General features: G+C 41.6%; 2 protein-coding genes and 1 long non-coding RNA gene across 3 annotated transcripts; 2 read left to right on the top strand and 1 right to left on the bottom strand.

The window, feature by feature from the left end:
• Positions 1-6: 6 nt before the first annotated feature.
• tm4sf21a (transmembrane 4 L six family member 21a) lies at positions 7-2,169 on the bottom strand. Its single transcript, XM_053440777.1, has 5 exons — positions 1,840-2,169; positions 1,384-1,449; positions 689-822; positions 421-607; positions 7-283 (listed from the first exon to the last, which is right to left on the bottom strand). Exons 1-5 carry the CDS (start codon positions 2,014-2,016, stop codon positions 275-277), a joined length of 573 nt encoding a protein of 190 aa, XP_053296752.1. The 5' UTR covers positions 2,017-2,169; the 3' UTR covers positions 7-274.
• Positions 1,286-5,898, top strand: LOC128456572 (uncharacterized). Its single transcript, XR_008341865.1, has 2 exons — positions 1,286-1,476; positions 3,289-5,898. It is a non-coding gene; the product is annotated as an uncharacterized LOC128456572 (long non-coding RNA).
• A 2,090-nt stretch (positions 5,899-7,988) lies between these two features.
• LOC128456570 (mannose-P-dolichol utilization defect 1 protein) lies at positions 7,989-13,966 on the top strand. Its single transcript, XM_053440776.1, has 7 exons — positions 7,989-8,149; positions 8,424-8,489; positions 9,386-9,518; positions 10,622-10,707; positions 12,086-12,201; positions 12,628-12,738; positions 12,845-13,966. Exons 1-7 carry the CDS (start codon positions 8,065-8,067, stop codon positions 12,962-12,964), a joined length of 717 nt encoding a protein of 238 aa, XP_053296751.1. The 5' UTR covers positions 7,989-8,064; the 3' UTR covers positions 12,965-13,966.
• Positions 13,967-15,616: the final 1,650 nt, after the last annotated feature.

Raw genomic sequence — 15,616 nt, 5'->3', positions numbered from 1 at the left:
CAGAGGTGTTTTTTTAACCAATTTATTAAAAATTGTCCATATAGTCAGAACAGATTAGAAACGTTATTTTCACAAAATACCACAATACATTGTTGTACATTTCGAAGTTTCCATATTGGTTAAATTAACAGTGGATGAACCATGGTAAACACACAAAAATATACAAAAAGTGTCATAGAAATAACTACGATCTCTACGAGTATTTCAAGCAGATGCAGCAAGGGAGAAGTATCCTCAGCCCTCCAGCAGGTGGCGCCACTTGACTGTCAGGAACTCACAGTTGCTGTTAGTATTGAAAACACCAGAAAAGCCAGAGTTAGAATAGAAACGACCTGATTTATGGAAAAATCTTTGAACTTGGACACGTTGACAGAGGTCTGGTTTCTTCCGGTTCCTCATGAGACATCAGCTTCATCTTACCCCTTTGTCGGTGCAGGTTCCACACAGGCAGCCGAAGAGCCCATTGATCATCTGGACGGCACAGAGAATGAACTGCAGGACGCTACAGACCAGCAGAGTGGCGAACAGTCCAAGGTTGAACTCCACGACGTCTTTGGGCTCAATGCACAGTCCCCACGAAGTGCCATTATTCAGGTAACTCGGTTCTCTATGACAAAACAAACAAATCCAACGTTTATGAAGGTTCACATCTACGTCACATTGTCAAAAGAACCTTCTGGTGGGTCACCTGTCTTTAAACGGTGTCGTCCAAGACTCATCGGTTCTGCAGAGGGGCCCGTTCTGCAGGCCGAGCACGGCCACGATCAAGCTGTACAGGGCTCCGGCCACACCAACTGCGGCGAACGCGATAGATAAGAACATCTGTGGAGGTGAAATGATAAACCAAGGTCAGAAATAGCTCTGTTGGAATTTAAAACATTCTCGCCCTCCTCCTCTTCCTCCCAACATTTGCCCACTCTTATCAAAATGGGACATTTGGGCTGTGAGGGATGAATCTGCTCAGTCCATCAAACAGGCACAAACATGTTCCACGTGCTGCTAGATGTTTTTATTTTATTTCCGAAGAAGTCTCACTTGTTATTTACACTGCTGCTATTGTCATATTGTAACCACTATGACACTGGTGTTATCATAACTTCTCAACAGCCAGAAGCGTGTGTGTGTGTGTGTGTGTGTGTGTGTGTGTGTGTGTGTGTGTGTGTGTGTGTGTGTGTGTGTGTGTGTGTGTGTGTGTGTGTGTGTGTGTGTGTGTGTGTTTGATGCAACACCCTGCAGTCATAAACTAAGTGTGACTGGCCTGATACACTTAAATGTTGCTCAAATATATCTTTGAAATATTCAGCAGTAGGAGTTTTCTTACAATCTGGTGGTACGTTCATATTGCTAATTCAAGCCACTCATGTTCACTCCTGACTGACTCACCCCACAGCGATTCGCACAGCAGCCCTGTGACCCCGTCAGGTGGATGTAGAGAGCTGGCAGCAGCACCTGTAGCAGCACAGAGGAGTTGACATGGTCAGTTCACTTCACTCTAAACAATTGAGCTTCCTCACTTACTCCTAAAGTCAAAATCGTCTAGAATATGTCAAGAGATGTTTAGAATGCTGCTAAATTCATTCGATCTTACACACTTTGCTTCAGTCCGATTTAGATGCGTCTCCTGTGAGTATAGTGCAGCACAAAATCCATCTGGAAGGAGAAAACTCTGACCCTGAAGACCATACGCAGCAAAGCATGTATCGGCTTTGGGTTTGCATATGAGAACAAACATTTCTCCGAGGCCGCACTGAACACTCCACAAAGGAATTCACAGCTGTCCAAATAACCCCAGAGTCAAACCCATCAGTAAGACAGGAAAGAAGGAGAAGAAGAACTCACCATCAAACCCCCTCCAACGAGCCCCCCCATGTACTTGACCTCCTCTGTGATTTTGTCATCTTGGGCGTACTTGACGTCCCAGCCGGGAAAGAACAGCAGAATGTTACAGATGATGGATATGAGCACCAACGGGTACAGAGAAACCGCAACGAAACGGGAACATTTCCCAGTGCACATGTTGTCCGACAGAAAAGCTGGTGTAGGAAAATAAAATAAGAAAACGGGCTCAGTAACTTTTATATCAAATCCTTCGTAGGAGCTCCTGCCTGAAAGTGACCAGAGGAGGGAAATGAAGACTGAACCCAGTGAGGGGCGTTAGGGTGTGGGAGGTGTAATGACGGAGCGATAACATGGGCAAACAGAGGCTGGGATAGGCTGCAGCAGTAAATGTGACTCATTCCAAGGTATCTCCCAGAGACACTGCCTGTTTTGTTCCGCTATTAGAGTTAATGTGTAGATGCACATCAGTTTTTTAATAAAGTTAAAGATAAGGATGCGTTCAGATCATGTGAGTCGGGCTGGTGGTCACATCAATAGTACAAACTGCTGTTTGGTTCAGTGATCAAGTCTCTGAAACGCTCACTGCACTTGAGTATGTTGGATTTCCTTCATGTTCTGTAGTTAATTCATCCAAAGTGCTAATGGATTGTGATCAATCGGAGATTAAGTGTGAGAGACATGTTCTTACTCCACCTTCTGCATTAACTATTGACTCAGTGAGTCACATATTACCGCACAGGTGGACTTTAGACCTGGGCTTGCTCAGCGGAACAAGGATAATGTGTCATTGACATTGACACATTTTCCTTAGTTACACACCTACTAGGTGGGCTGCATTTTTTCCTTTCTCCAGGAAGCACTTTGCTCCTGTGTTGTATCAGAAAATCGAAGGCTGTTTGAAATTGCATGTTTAAAAAATGTTTAGCGAAAGAAAAAAAGAGAAGATGAGGCCGTGCCTCCCAAAACATGCGATGTTTCCTAGCAACGCAGGGGCGAGGCCGCCTGAACTCTTCAGTGATGGCGGCGGTAAATATGGAAAGCATGCTGAGTTCCCTTGCTGCCCATGAAGGAAAGTATTGTATTAATCTGTTTTTCATTACCAGAGACAGTCACCAGTACTCAGAAGAAGATTCAGAAGCAGAATAAAGCCACAGAGAATGAGCCTTTAAGTGACTCAGGCTGAGGCTCATCTTCTCATTCACTTATATAATACTCATACAAGATGTTTAGAAGTAGAAGTATTTTTGATGACTTTATTGACTATTTCTTTTATTTGCCTAATTACCTGAATCACACCAATATATGAAGCCTTTTTGTTCTTCCTAAGCAGCCTGACATTTGCAATTATTCTGTAAATCCAAACAAATACTTGTGTGGGGATGAAATAAAGATGTAAATGATAAATCATATTTTGATTCTGATTTCCTTGTGCATTGTTTTCCTGTGCAGATCCTCAGGAGCTGATTCAATCGAGGCCACGTCTGGAAAAATATCTGGTTTTATTCTGATACAACAGAAGCTACTTCTGATGGTTATGATATGCATTCCAACCAGTAAGCCGGATATTCGACAGTAAGTTGTTTATATGACCCTGAATCATCTCTATCATTATCAGTGTTGCGAAAATATAATCTGGAAAATCCTGCGTCACTGAAGAAGAACTTTGTCCTGGACTTTATGTTAGCAGCAATCAATCAAGGGCACCGAGACATTTATTGCTTTGTCTACGAGCCAAATATTGATATCGGCCTAAATGATTAATCACAGTCCACTAATGTAGCTTAGCAGTGTTTATTTGAAACCAATTTGATCATACAATCAGCATGAATTATTTTCGAATGCTTTTTTAACAGAAATGTGAAATATGCCACGGTTGAAGGTACAATTTCAAAGCAGGTCCGGTATCTCGTCCCGCGGCCCAGAGCGTGAGTCGACTCCTCAGATCACTGCCACGGATCCGAGCCCTCTTGACCAGGAAATTAAGGCGGCTGTACGGGAGAAAGCAAACAAGCAGGAAAGTATAACCACAAAATAGAATTCAAAAACAATAAAGAGTGGAGCTGAACGTGATCCTCTCAGAACACACAACCTCTGAACCCTGACAACATGGAGGAGTGAGGTGTGTGTATATTTACGTCTTTATCGACGTCGCTGGTTCCGCAGAGGCAGCCAATCAGTCCGTTGAGGATCTGAACGGCACACAGTATCACCTGCAGGGAGCTGGTGGCCATCAGGACCACGAACAGTGCGATGTTGAACTTCACCACGTTCTTGGGCTCAGCGCACTGGCTCCAGGACTTGTAGTCGGCCAGGTAGGTCGTGGTACTGTGTGTGAAAGAAGAGGCTGTATAACTGCTCAGGTTGATAGACGTCACGTATGAAACGGTTTCTGCCGTCACCTGTTTGTAAAAGGGGTCGTCCACTCGCCCTGGACTTTGCAGAGGGGCCCGTTTTTCAGACCGACTGCTGCCACAAGGAAGCTGTAGAGGGCGCCGACCAGGCCCACTGCAGCGAACAGAATCGATACAAACATCTGCAGAAGTTTTAATGTGAAGTGAAGGTCAGAAACATATACTGTAAGTTTCACCTTCAGACACATGCTTAACATTTGTTCTCCAACATATCAGGTCACTGATGTATTAAGGTTTATTTTATTGTCCCACCATCAAGACTAAACTGAACGGTCATCTCCATTTATTTTGTATAAATGAACTCGAATGGAACAACAGTCCCCTTAAAAGTATTTTATTTGTACTTTAGTCATTATTTTATCCTTCCTATATTTAGTGTCCCATAAATACATGAAAACCATGTTAAAATAATTTCCCATTCAGTTCAATTGTGACACAGTTGGTGTACATATTGAGATTAAACTGTTGTATTTCACTCTGTTTTGGATTTGTTTTTAATTAGGCCTTGAGAATCTTCCATGTTTACAGACTAAACTCTATGGGACAGCTTTGCTTCATGACAAAAAATTGGAAATACTTCTTTTAGATATTTGGTAATTAAAAATATTCTCGGGTTTATATTTATATAAGAGTATGAGAGTTTGAGACCAGTGTCAGTAATGGGTTCTAACGCATGGGTGTTGGCCCTTATAATAAATGTGCTTCTGTGGAAAAAGGAGAAATGCACTGTGCTTGGGTTGTACATTATCTTATCGATCTTGACATAAACGCTGTGCAGTGGTGACGCAGCACTACGCAGCAAGTTCACTTTTTTGTTTCTTCATTTTCATCACTGAGTTCTCCGCTGTACTGGTGTCCAATACGTACGTGACAGTTCATTCTTTACCTTAGAAATAATATTTTTGGACAAATAATGTTAACTCCAGCATAACGCATAATGCCCTTTTCACCTTTTACTTAACACCTGTCTCCCTCTGACTGACTCACCACAATGCGACCGGTGCAGCACCTTTGGTCTCCAGCCAGCTGGATGTACAGACCTGAGATCAACACCTGGAATGACAGGAAATTAGATGCAGCGACATAAAATATGTTCAACACACTTTAATAAGTCTGTTTGTGAAGTCAGACTTCAGTCAGGTTTTATGGACTTCCTGTTCCGTGCATCCGATATGTTACCAAGAATAAGACACTTCTGTTGGAATGAAATGTGCCTCATTAGATTATCATGTATTAAAATGTGTTATATGTAATAACTTTGCTAGAATGGCACTCAGTAGAGCTCGTACCGAGGCCTAACATGAGTAACTCTCTGGGAATCAATCACTGAAGCACAACATTGGGACTGAGAAAAGGTGACCACGGCAAACCAATAAAAAAACACTACAGTTTAACCTGAGGCTGCACATGACATTTCAGAATAAAGTTCTACAGCAGCTTCCAGTGTCCCACCCAGACAGGAGAGAAGCCAACTCACCAGTACACCCCCTCCGAGGATTCCCCCCAGGTACATCACCTCCGCGGTGATGTGTCCCTCTCTGCTGTACTTGACGTCCCAGCCGGGAAAGAACAGCAGAATGTTACAGATGATGGATATGAGTATCAACGGGTACAGAGTACCAGAGATGCAACGGGCACATTTTGCTACCGCCCCGACACACATGTTGTCTGAGAGAAAACAAACTCACTGCTGCAGGTCAAGTTGGTTTTACACTCACATCCTTCCTGTTTTAAGAGGAGAGAAGACAAGAGCATTTGAATAATTGTGCAACTAGGTGATTGATGATGCATTTTACCACATACACTCACGAGGTCTTCAGTCACATTGCACTTAACTAAGTTGTCTTCAAGAACTTGGCCTGCAGTATTTATCCCAGAAAATGTATTTTTTACCACAGTCATGGTAAAGTCATGGTAGTTGTCATGAAGTTTCAGAGCATCATGATTACCTCTGTCAAGAAGGTTCTGTTGTCACCTCTGTTTGTCTGTTTTCAGGATTACACAGAAACTAAAGACCAGATTACCAGATAACTTGGTGGAAGACTGGAAAATAGGCCACGTAGGAATCCATAGGAACATTTGGCTTATTTAGAGAACCGATATCTAGGAGCGTGCTCAATTCAATGTGGTTGTAAATTTATATTGAATCAAGCATGCAATTATTTGATGTATCACACTGGACTGGATTTCAATAACTAAGGATTAAAACACGAAAAAGGAAATTCATGCATTAAAAGTTTAAGAGTCAGGCCTCAGATCCACTCGTGTGTATATTTGCATTGTACAATCCATTTTAGGGAAATGGTCGACTTCAAAGCCTCTTCCATTGAAGACTGTTTGTGTTTAGCTTGATGCTGCATCATTTGGAATTTGTTGCATTTGTCAGTTGATGAATCATCATTTATTTATCAGCTGAAGGAGGGTACGGTATGTGCTCACCTGAAATCTGTTTACCATGTGAATCCCCACATGCAGAATTGTTTAGGTCTTCATGATCCAGTGTGCAACCTGCAGCAAAGGATCAAGTCTAATGTGCAAACTTCCCACAGAGAGTGGACTACTTAGTGAAGCAGGAAACCTCCTGTAGTAATTCAATGTTTGCATACTTGCATACAGGGACTACAGAGTCCTCTTTATCTCTCATGATAGGATGATGTAATTACAGCAGCCAAGGAGGTTATGTCTTCACCCGTCTGATTAAAAGCATGATTACACAACAAACTACTGGATGAATTGAAATGAAACTTGGTGGAAGAACCCATGAAATGTTGTTGTGGACCCTGGAATTCTTTAGGAAATAATTCTTGGATCTTGATGAAACAATTGGACCTGTTGAGGGGACTGATATTTGTGAGTGTGTGAAGTTGGCGCAGATCCAAATAGAATTCAAGATCTAGTGAATTTAAATGTGGTTTCATAAGGAGACTGTTAGGCCTTGATGCAGATATGTGCTCTGCCGCTTAGTTTACTATTCAACAAGTTCAGTTTAGTTTACTTTTAGTTAAGTTCAGTTTAGTTTAGTTTACTTTTGTTTATGTTCAGTTTAGTTTGGTTAACTTTTAGTCAAGTTCAGTTTAGTTTACTTTTAGTTAAGTTCAGTTTACTTTACTTTTAGGTAAATTCCGTTTAGTTTAGTTTACTTTTGCTTATGTTCAGTTTAGTTTGGTTAACTTTTAGTCAAGTTCAGTTTAGTTTACTATTAGTTAAGGTCAGTTTACTTGACCTTACTTTTAGTTAAGTTTACTTTTTGTTCAGTTGAGTTTACTTTACTTTACTTTACTTTCCGTTAAGTTCAGTTTAATTTAGGTTACTTTCATTTAAGTCCATGAACAAAAAGATACATCGCATATTAACGTGCCCCTTTCATATAAATAACATAAATACAGAAGAACATCCCCTTTTTTTAGTTCCCTTTCACATATCCCGTAGCAATTAATTATACATTAACCACTATCAATTATCATAACATAGATTTTGCATTAACATAACGTTTAAATTATTTTGACATAGTAAAGAAAATGACAAATTGATGAATAAAAAGTGATTATAAAATTGTAAACTCTTCCCACGTGTACCAGTGTGGTATTTGAATGAATTGAACTCACAACAAACCACCGAGCAGCCTGACTTTTAAAACCTTTGGACTTGTGGAGCCCAAACCCCTCAGAGACCCGCACGGGACTCTCCCCGTGTCCCCAGCGTGCGTGTCCTCTGGTCTGTAAACATTGGACAACTGACGAAGCCCTCCCCTCCCTCCCCCTCCTCTCCTCTCCTCCACACAGGAGCACTCCTCTCTGCCTGCAGCCGATCCACCATGTCTCTCTTCAGAGAGTTCCTGCTGACCTTCCTAATGTCCCAGAGATGCTACGAGGAGATTTTCGTCAACTTCCAGTTGAGCGGTGAGGCAAACTTGGGAGGGGGAGATGTGGAATGTGGCGAGGAACATTTTTTCGCAAATGTGCGCAACACAGGCCTGGGGGGGGCGTGTTTTATTTAAACGCGTCTTTTCAAACTTGTGTTGCAACTTTAGACTTGAACAGTCCGTGCTGATGTTTCCAAACCATTGGTCCTTGTTGCGCACGCCAGAGTGCCCCCCCCCCCTTGTGTTCTGCAGCATCACGCAGTGTCCACTTGCGGTTTGACTGATCTGATCTTGTTTCCTGTCTGTCACAGTGTCGTGTTGTCTGCATGTGCTGAAGAAAGCTGCAGGGTTCTGGATCCTACTGGACACGCTCCTGGGTAAGAGTTCTGTATCAGCTGATTCAAGCACGTGGCAGCAGCAGCAGGTTATCAACCCCCCAAATACAGACACACACACACACACACACAAACACACACACACACACACACACACACACACTCACTACTCCCTGTTATACATCCCCCAACTTAATCCCTCTTATCATTTCGCCTCTTTACAATATAATGATTGGTTAAGACTTCATTGATTGGATCTTTCTGACACAGTGATCAAATTAGGATCTCTTGTTTTGCTGAGTCCTGACTAGAGTTTAGCCCTTGAACTAATCCTTGTCTGTCGTCATGTCTCTGGTGTGTCTGTCCCCCTGTCAGTGTTTTTTTTGTGTTATTGTCATAGAGGATGCCCTCCTCTATTGTAACTGCACAACAACATCTACCTACGGGTACTTATAAAGTCCCTTGAACCTGAACCTGAAACTCTATGGTGGCCCAGAAGTGCAGAACAGCCCTGCCAAATTAGGAAATGCAACAAAACACGACAGCAAAATGCCAAAACCCCAACAAGTTACGAAACCCAAACCACAAGGCTCAACGCTGTCCAATGGGTTCAGTGTTTTGCTGTCATGTTGTGTTATTTGCCGTGCCTTCATGATTTGCACTTTCGGACCGAGGTAAAGCTTCTGGCAAAAGCACTGCTCTGATGCTGTAGTGGAGACGAGCACAACACTAGAATGACACTCAGTAGAGCACATGCCTCCTCCTAGGCCTCACATTGTTTGCTATGGAGGAATAAGAAATAAGAGGCTAGTGTGGATGTGTCAGTTATTGTTGTGGCTGCGTGTGCGACCACCAAATCATCAGTGCTAGAGTCAACTCATTTGCACCTCCTTCTCTGTTCTCACCTCCTCCCCCCTCCCCCCCTTGTCTCTCTGCAGCACCGTTGCCTCAGCTGCTGAAGATACTGTGGAGAGGAAGTGCAGACGGCCTCAGTCTTCCCTCCGTCCTGCTGCAGCTTTATTCTCTGTCGTGTCCTGTTGTGTACGCCGTGGCCAACAACTACCCCCCCTTGTATGTATTTGATGTTAAAAATCAGTTCAATCAGAACGTCATGTATTGTTTTGTTACTGCAGGGCACACTTTGATCAAACCAGGGCAGCAGGTTAGGTTGTTGTCCTTCAAGCCACAGGTGTTAAAATGAGATGATGGTTCTTATTCTATTCTGATCCACTGGATTCAGACACTGAATCATTAAGTGACATAAGTGTCACGTAATGTTGAGTTGCAAGCCTCCCAGTTCTCTTTATTAATCACCTTTTATCTGTGTAACCCCCATATCACAATTTGTTTCATTGCTGAATAAGGTGGGACATCCTTTTAGCAGGGAAAAAGAATGAAGTAACCTCAGAGAGACATTTTTATGTGGATCTGACAAACAAACATACAAACCAACAAATGAACAGAGGTTAAAATAGAACACCCCTGGTGGAAGTGATCAGGGGCCAGTTGTTCAAAAGATTTAATCCGGATAAAAGTGATCCGGATTGGATCAAATCCTGAAAACTCGTTAATCCGGATCAAAATATCAATTTGGGATGCATTTGATCCATATGAGATGGATTCTTCTGCTCCGAGGAGAAAGTGGATTCAGTGTGGATTTTGGCACAAAAATAAAATATTCTTATGACTTAGATTATGTTGTGTGTAAAAAATGCAGATAAATAATGTAGTGTAGAAACATATTTGTCTACATTTTTCGCGTGATATTGTTCACCATTATAATGATAAAGTAGAAGAAATAGACATCAGGCTCACTGTCAACCCTGTAAGTAAAGTAAAGGGAGAAAGCAAAAAATATTTTTGTTCACATCAAATAATTCCCCAAATAACTGTCAATGTAAAACAAAGAATATGGAATCTATTGAATTTATCGCAGCTCTCATCATAAATGAAGAATTGCGAAAGTTTCTTTTACTGTTTTCTGTTGGACGTTTAACATTTTCATGATTGAAGTACAAATTATCTACAAATTAGTTTTGCTTCTTTGTTTATGCTTGCTGTGGCTCAGATGACTCCATTAACATGTTTACACTACAGAGACTTCAGTCTCAGTAGAGCTGATGTGTGTCTGTCCTCGCTTCATGTGCCCTGACATGAGTTTTACTGCTCCACAGTGCCTGGGCTGAGAGGATCTTCACGCTGGCCCAGCTCGCTGTGATTGCCTTCCTCATCCTGCGTTATCGTGGTGATACTCTAAAAGGTGAGCACACACGGCTGCACAGTTTACTAAGGCCCTCTTCAAATATTAGTTTCAGGATACATCTGGTGTCACTGTGTACAGTATATATTTTTAGCATCAAGAAATCATACAGAAAAGATTAAAACCAACAAAGCATTCGTCTCTAAACTTCCATGTGGCTCTCAGGAGAAGGCCATTCTTTTGAATCTCTCTTAAAGACACATTTTTTCGTGTCGTCTCCCTAGTTCTGATCTTACTGTGTATTTTAATCATTCTAAAATGTTTTAATTTACTCTCGTCTCATCTGTAGAATTTAGTATTTCCGTGTCTGTGCTCTAATGCTATGCGATCTTTAAATTGATTTTAAATGGTCTCTTATTGTTTGCCTTCAGTTTTTAGCAAACATCACTCAAATATTATATTTACAGCAGCATGGTGTAAAATCTTTACATAAATGAAATGCATTGAAATAAATCAAGTTTCATTGTTATTCTATTGTTTTATCAGACTGTATTATCCATCTCATTTAATCAATCTGATTGACCCTTGTATTTAGATGTCTTCTATAAAAAGCTATAAAAATAAACCTGATTGCTGACGGGGGGGAAATCTCCCCTCGATGTTTTGTATGTTGGGGCTGGACTCAGATAACACATTCAGATAACTTTGTACTTACAAGTGAGAACTGGTGTTTTTATCAAACTGCTTGTTCTGACAAATGTTTCCTCCGTCCTTGTTGACACTCACCAGAGATCCTCTGGTGCGTGTCAACATGTCACTACTGTAATTACGTTTGGGAAGCACAGACATAAATTGTATCTAAAAAAAAAAAAGAAAGCTGCCACATTTGTAAACCAAAAAAGGCTTACCAGAGCACAGAGGAAGAACATGTTTTTACTGACAGAAAATCAGATGACTGCTTCTTCACAGATCTGTGAAACCTTATTAGGAATTAAGACCTGGATTAAACATTATAGACTGATACTCATATAAAACCTGAGTGGAATTAATGACCTCTAAGTAATCGAGTAACAGCCCAGAATATCCTGCATGGAACACATTTCATCTGAGTAACTGGGGAAAAGGAAATCCTGGATCTGCTTGAGAACATTCCTCTCAAATTCTTGTGTGTGTCTCCACTGTTATTCAGCTGAATGTGAAATGAGTTTCAGGTGAAACCCGCTCAGTGTTTTTATGGAGCGCCACCTTGTGGTATTTGTTACAATGCTACTATAAACAGAGCGGTTTTAATTGAAATGGTTGTTTATACATCTAGCGTTTTGTTTTTTTGTTGAGTAATCATCCGTGTTGACATTTTATTATTTAATGTTAGTCTTTGTTTTTCAAAGTTTGACCATCTTTTATATCTTATATCTGTTTTCTGTTTTTAATGTTGCAGGAGTTCTGTTCCTCTCGGCGTACAGCAGTCTGATGTTCCTCCTGGGCTCCCATGCTCCTATCGCACTCGTCTCATGGATGCAGTCCTCCAGTTTGACATCTTTAATCGCAAGCAAGGTAAGATCTTTTTTGTCCAGCTCAATTTCTGAGCCGTTCTATGACTAACATACCTCCACCAAGGCACAATATCCCCCTTAAATTCAAACAGGCTGCACCAAATTACACACACATAAAGATATCAGTTCCCTAAACAAGAAATCTGTGAAAATGTAAAATGTTAAAGTCTTAAAGAGTTAAAGAGTGAAAGAATTCCCGTGATCCGCATCAGAAGTTTATGGGTTCTTCCCTAAACCCATACCTCTTAATCCTTCTTGTAGTTTCGCCGTAATCTTGTTTAAAAGCAAACAACAAGTAAACACACAGGGGGGGAAACACAATCTCTTTAGCAGAGGGGAAAGACCCATGAACTTGAACTTTAAACTCATTTATCAAAGTAGATTGAAATCATTACCATTACTGATTATTATCGTGTATCATTTACAGGTTCTCCAGGCTGGAACTAACTACTACAATGGCCACACAGGCCAACTGTCCACCCTGTCTTTGTTTCTGACGTGGGCAGGGTCTCTGAGTGTTTTCTTTCTCTCTCTCCAGGTATGTATACAGGAATTACACACAAGCACAGTCCTACAGCTTCACATTTTGCATTATTCAGTTCAGTTGTTGCCTTTGCTAACTGAAAAAAAACTTGTGTGCACAGGAGAGCGGATACACACTGGCTACTTTGTCCTACACACTGTCAGCATGTCTCAGCTGCGTCCTCCTGGCCCAAGTCCTCTGCTACAGGAGCAGCACCGCCGCCAAAAAAAAAGAAGAGTGAGTAGAGGTGGAGGATGGTGACGAGTCCGCTCACGTGCAGATCCACTCTGTCGGTTTAAGGACTTTTTTGTTATTCTGTTCCAGATGTTGGCGCGGAAGTAGCCGTTAACGTTTACATACTTACATATTTTATGTTCTGATATACATTAAAGGTCGTATATATAATGTGCTCTGCCACTAGATGTCACTCTTAGACCAGGGCAAAACATCACCCCACACCTCCCCTCTGAGCAGTGTGTTGTCTAAGCAATCTAAAGGTGTCCAGTGAAAGGTCCCTTAAATACATAACCACAGACACAACTTAATAAGATTTGAATCTGTTTACTGAGAGCTAATAACAAAGAAATCCATCGGCTAACCCACAGGCTAGTGCTTCTCCTGTCAGTGTCTGAGGACTTGTGTTTTTAAGAGCGGTCTACCCTCAGTGGGTCTGCATGGTGACCAGCAGGTAGTCGGCATGGCTAGTTTGAGATAGCCGTGCTGCGCTGTGTGTAGCCCATAGACTGTGTAGCTTATAAAAAACAGGTGAAGCCACAGTTACAACCCTGTGCTGGGCAGGTGACAGATGTGTTTACAGTGTTTTTGTGCTTTGATGTGTGTCATTTTCACATCACTGCAGATCAGAGCTGGAGGGTCCTCCCTTTGTAAATGTGTGACGGACCAATAGTTTCACAGGGAGCGATTCGCATGTTATAATGTGCATATTAATACACACACTCAGAGGGTGTGTGAATTCAGTCTCTGCGGAATACGCCATTACCACACTTAATATTTTCATACAAAAGTGTTTTTGGTCCCCTATATTAATGTTTGAATATTGTGTATATGTGATCAGTTTAAAGTTGCTGTGTGTCTGAGGCCTCACGTTGTCCTGCTTCTTAGTAGCTTATTGCAAGAGAATCATTTGCTGCCATCTAGTGATTTAAATCAGAATGACTTCACTCTCAGGGGAAACTAAATCCGATGGAAGCAACGTGTTAAAATAAAACTCATGTTAATTTTCCATGTGTTAGAGTTTGTTGATATGTGTTTATGTCTTTTGTTGATCACCGCTTTCAATCCATTACCAGCGTGACTAACCATCCACATGCTGGCAAACATTCACCAGTCTGAGTCATTTCTAATGCACATGCTCATTTCGAATGCGTAACACAAAGCAATTTTAATCATAAGGCACCTTTAATACACGGGTAGATTTAAGGTGCTGACAGGTTTTGAGGCTGGGATGACATGCAAGTTCTTCACATGTCACGAGTAAACACTTAGATCAGATAATGCCACTAACTAGTTTTCCTCTTCAACATCACAGTGGTGATTCCAGTTAGATAACAACAGGAATTCCTGTGAGGCCCTGTTCTTCTGTTTGGCATCAGATAAAATGATGCATTTAAATATAGAAAACACCGTGTTCCACTAATTAACACAGTCACCAGGTTGCTGTGCACTTTTAAGATTTTGAAATCATTTGTTTAGGTTCACTGATCATGGCCCTTTTTCCTACTCACCCAGTGACGCTTTGTGCCTTCGGCTACTGAGCAGCTCACTGGAGCAGCCGGAACGCAAGTTTCAGCTTGGGGGTCTATTTAGAGAGGAGCGTTAATCAGTTCTTTCTACACTTTAGGGCTTTAGTAAATCGTGTCGAAGCTGACGATTAAAATAATGCAAGATAACTTAAGAGTCATGTCTCTGGAATGGCCTCCACGCCTCGAGTTTTTCCAGCCACTGTGAACAAAACTTCCATTGTTGCTCAGTAACACTTGAGGCGTGTGCAGGAGCTCTGCCAACTCCCAGTCCGGTGACTTTGACTTCCCAGGTACAACCAACACACGTTAACCTTCGTCCTTCTGGCAGATCAGATAGAACAAATACCTGCTGAACTGTGTTGTGGAATAACTGTGATACTGCCAATTAATGTCTGAACATTCAGGAATAAAATATCAGAAAAAACAAGTATTTGTAAATCAAAATGAACCGAATTGCTAGCTTTTTACATGTGTGTATATATACAGGCCTGGAAAAGGTTTTAATCAGTGGGTGCTTTTCCCTCTACGTCGGTTTGCATTGTCCCACACTCGACTTTCTGAAGGACTCTGAGATACTCAAATAACTACTGATTGTTGTCACTGCCAGTTTTAGCACTGAGAGGTAAACAAATCTCAGATATTTTAACACATATTTTTTACTCCTGCAAGTGGAATAATGAAGGGTGAACTGAACGGCTTCTGAAATCAGATTTTTAGCAAAAAAAATTGAAGTAAATCATGGATTGAACTTTGGATAATGGGGCTTCATGGTGATGCAGTGGTTGGCACTGGTGCCTCACAGCAAGAAGGCTCAAATCCTGCTTGGCGATGGTCTTTCTGTGCGGAGTTTGCATGTTCTCCTCTTGTCTGTGTTGGATTTATCCCCCGGTCCAAAGACATGCAGTTTCGTTTGGGGGTTAGGTTCATGTCAACTCAAAATTTAGTTTGAATGGTGGTTTGTTGGCCCTGTGATACACTGTTGGGCTGTCCAGGGGTGGACCCCTCCTCTTGGGCCCCTTAAAGCTTCATCGGATGTTTGGACTCTGAATAATTCAGTATTCTAGGGATGCAGAGCTATTGCCACCAGGCTCAGCTACACTTTGTGTTGACTGCTAATTAGCAAACAATTC

Source organism: Pleuronectes platessa, chromosome 15 (genome assembly GCF_947347685.1).
Source record: "Pleuronectes platessa chromosome 15, fPlePla1.1, whole genome shotgun sequence".
NCBI lineage: Eukaryota > Metazoa > Chordata > Actinopteri > Pleuronectiformes > Pleuronectidae > Pleuronectes > Pleuronectes platessa.
This window is presented reverse-complemented; position numbering and strand designations above follow the sequence as displayed.

Bases quoted from the DNA above. Each gene is read 5' to 3' on its own strand.
- tm4sf21a (XM_053440777.1), bottom strand. From the start codon at position 2,016: ATGTGCACTGGGAAATGTTCCCGTTTCGTTGCGGTTTCTCTGTACCCG. The intron at 1,450-1,839 runs GTGAGTTCTTCT...GTGCTGCTACAG, and splicing joins TCGTTGGAGGGGGTTTGATG to GTGCTGCTGCCAGCTCTCTA. The intron at 608-688 runs GTGACCCACCAG...GTTTTGTCATAG, and splicing joins ACGACACCGTTTAAAGACAG to AGAACCGAGTTACCTGAATA.
- LOC128456570 (XM_053440776.1), top strand. From the start codon at position 8,065: ATGTCTCTCTTCAGAGAGTTCCTGCTGACCTTCCTAATGTCCCAGAGA. The intron at 9,519-10,621 runs GTATGTATTTGA...ACTGCTCCACAG, and splicing joins GCCAACAACTACCCCCCCTT to TGCCTGGGCTGAGAGGATCT. The intron at 12,739-12,844 runs GTATGTATACAG...TTGTGTGCACAG, and splicing joins TTTTCTTTCTCTCTCTCCAG to GAGAGCGGATACACACTGGC.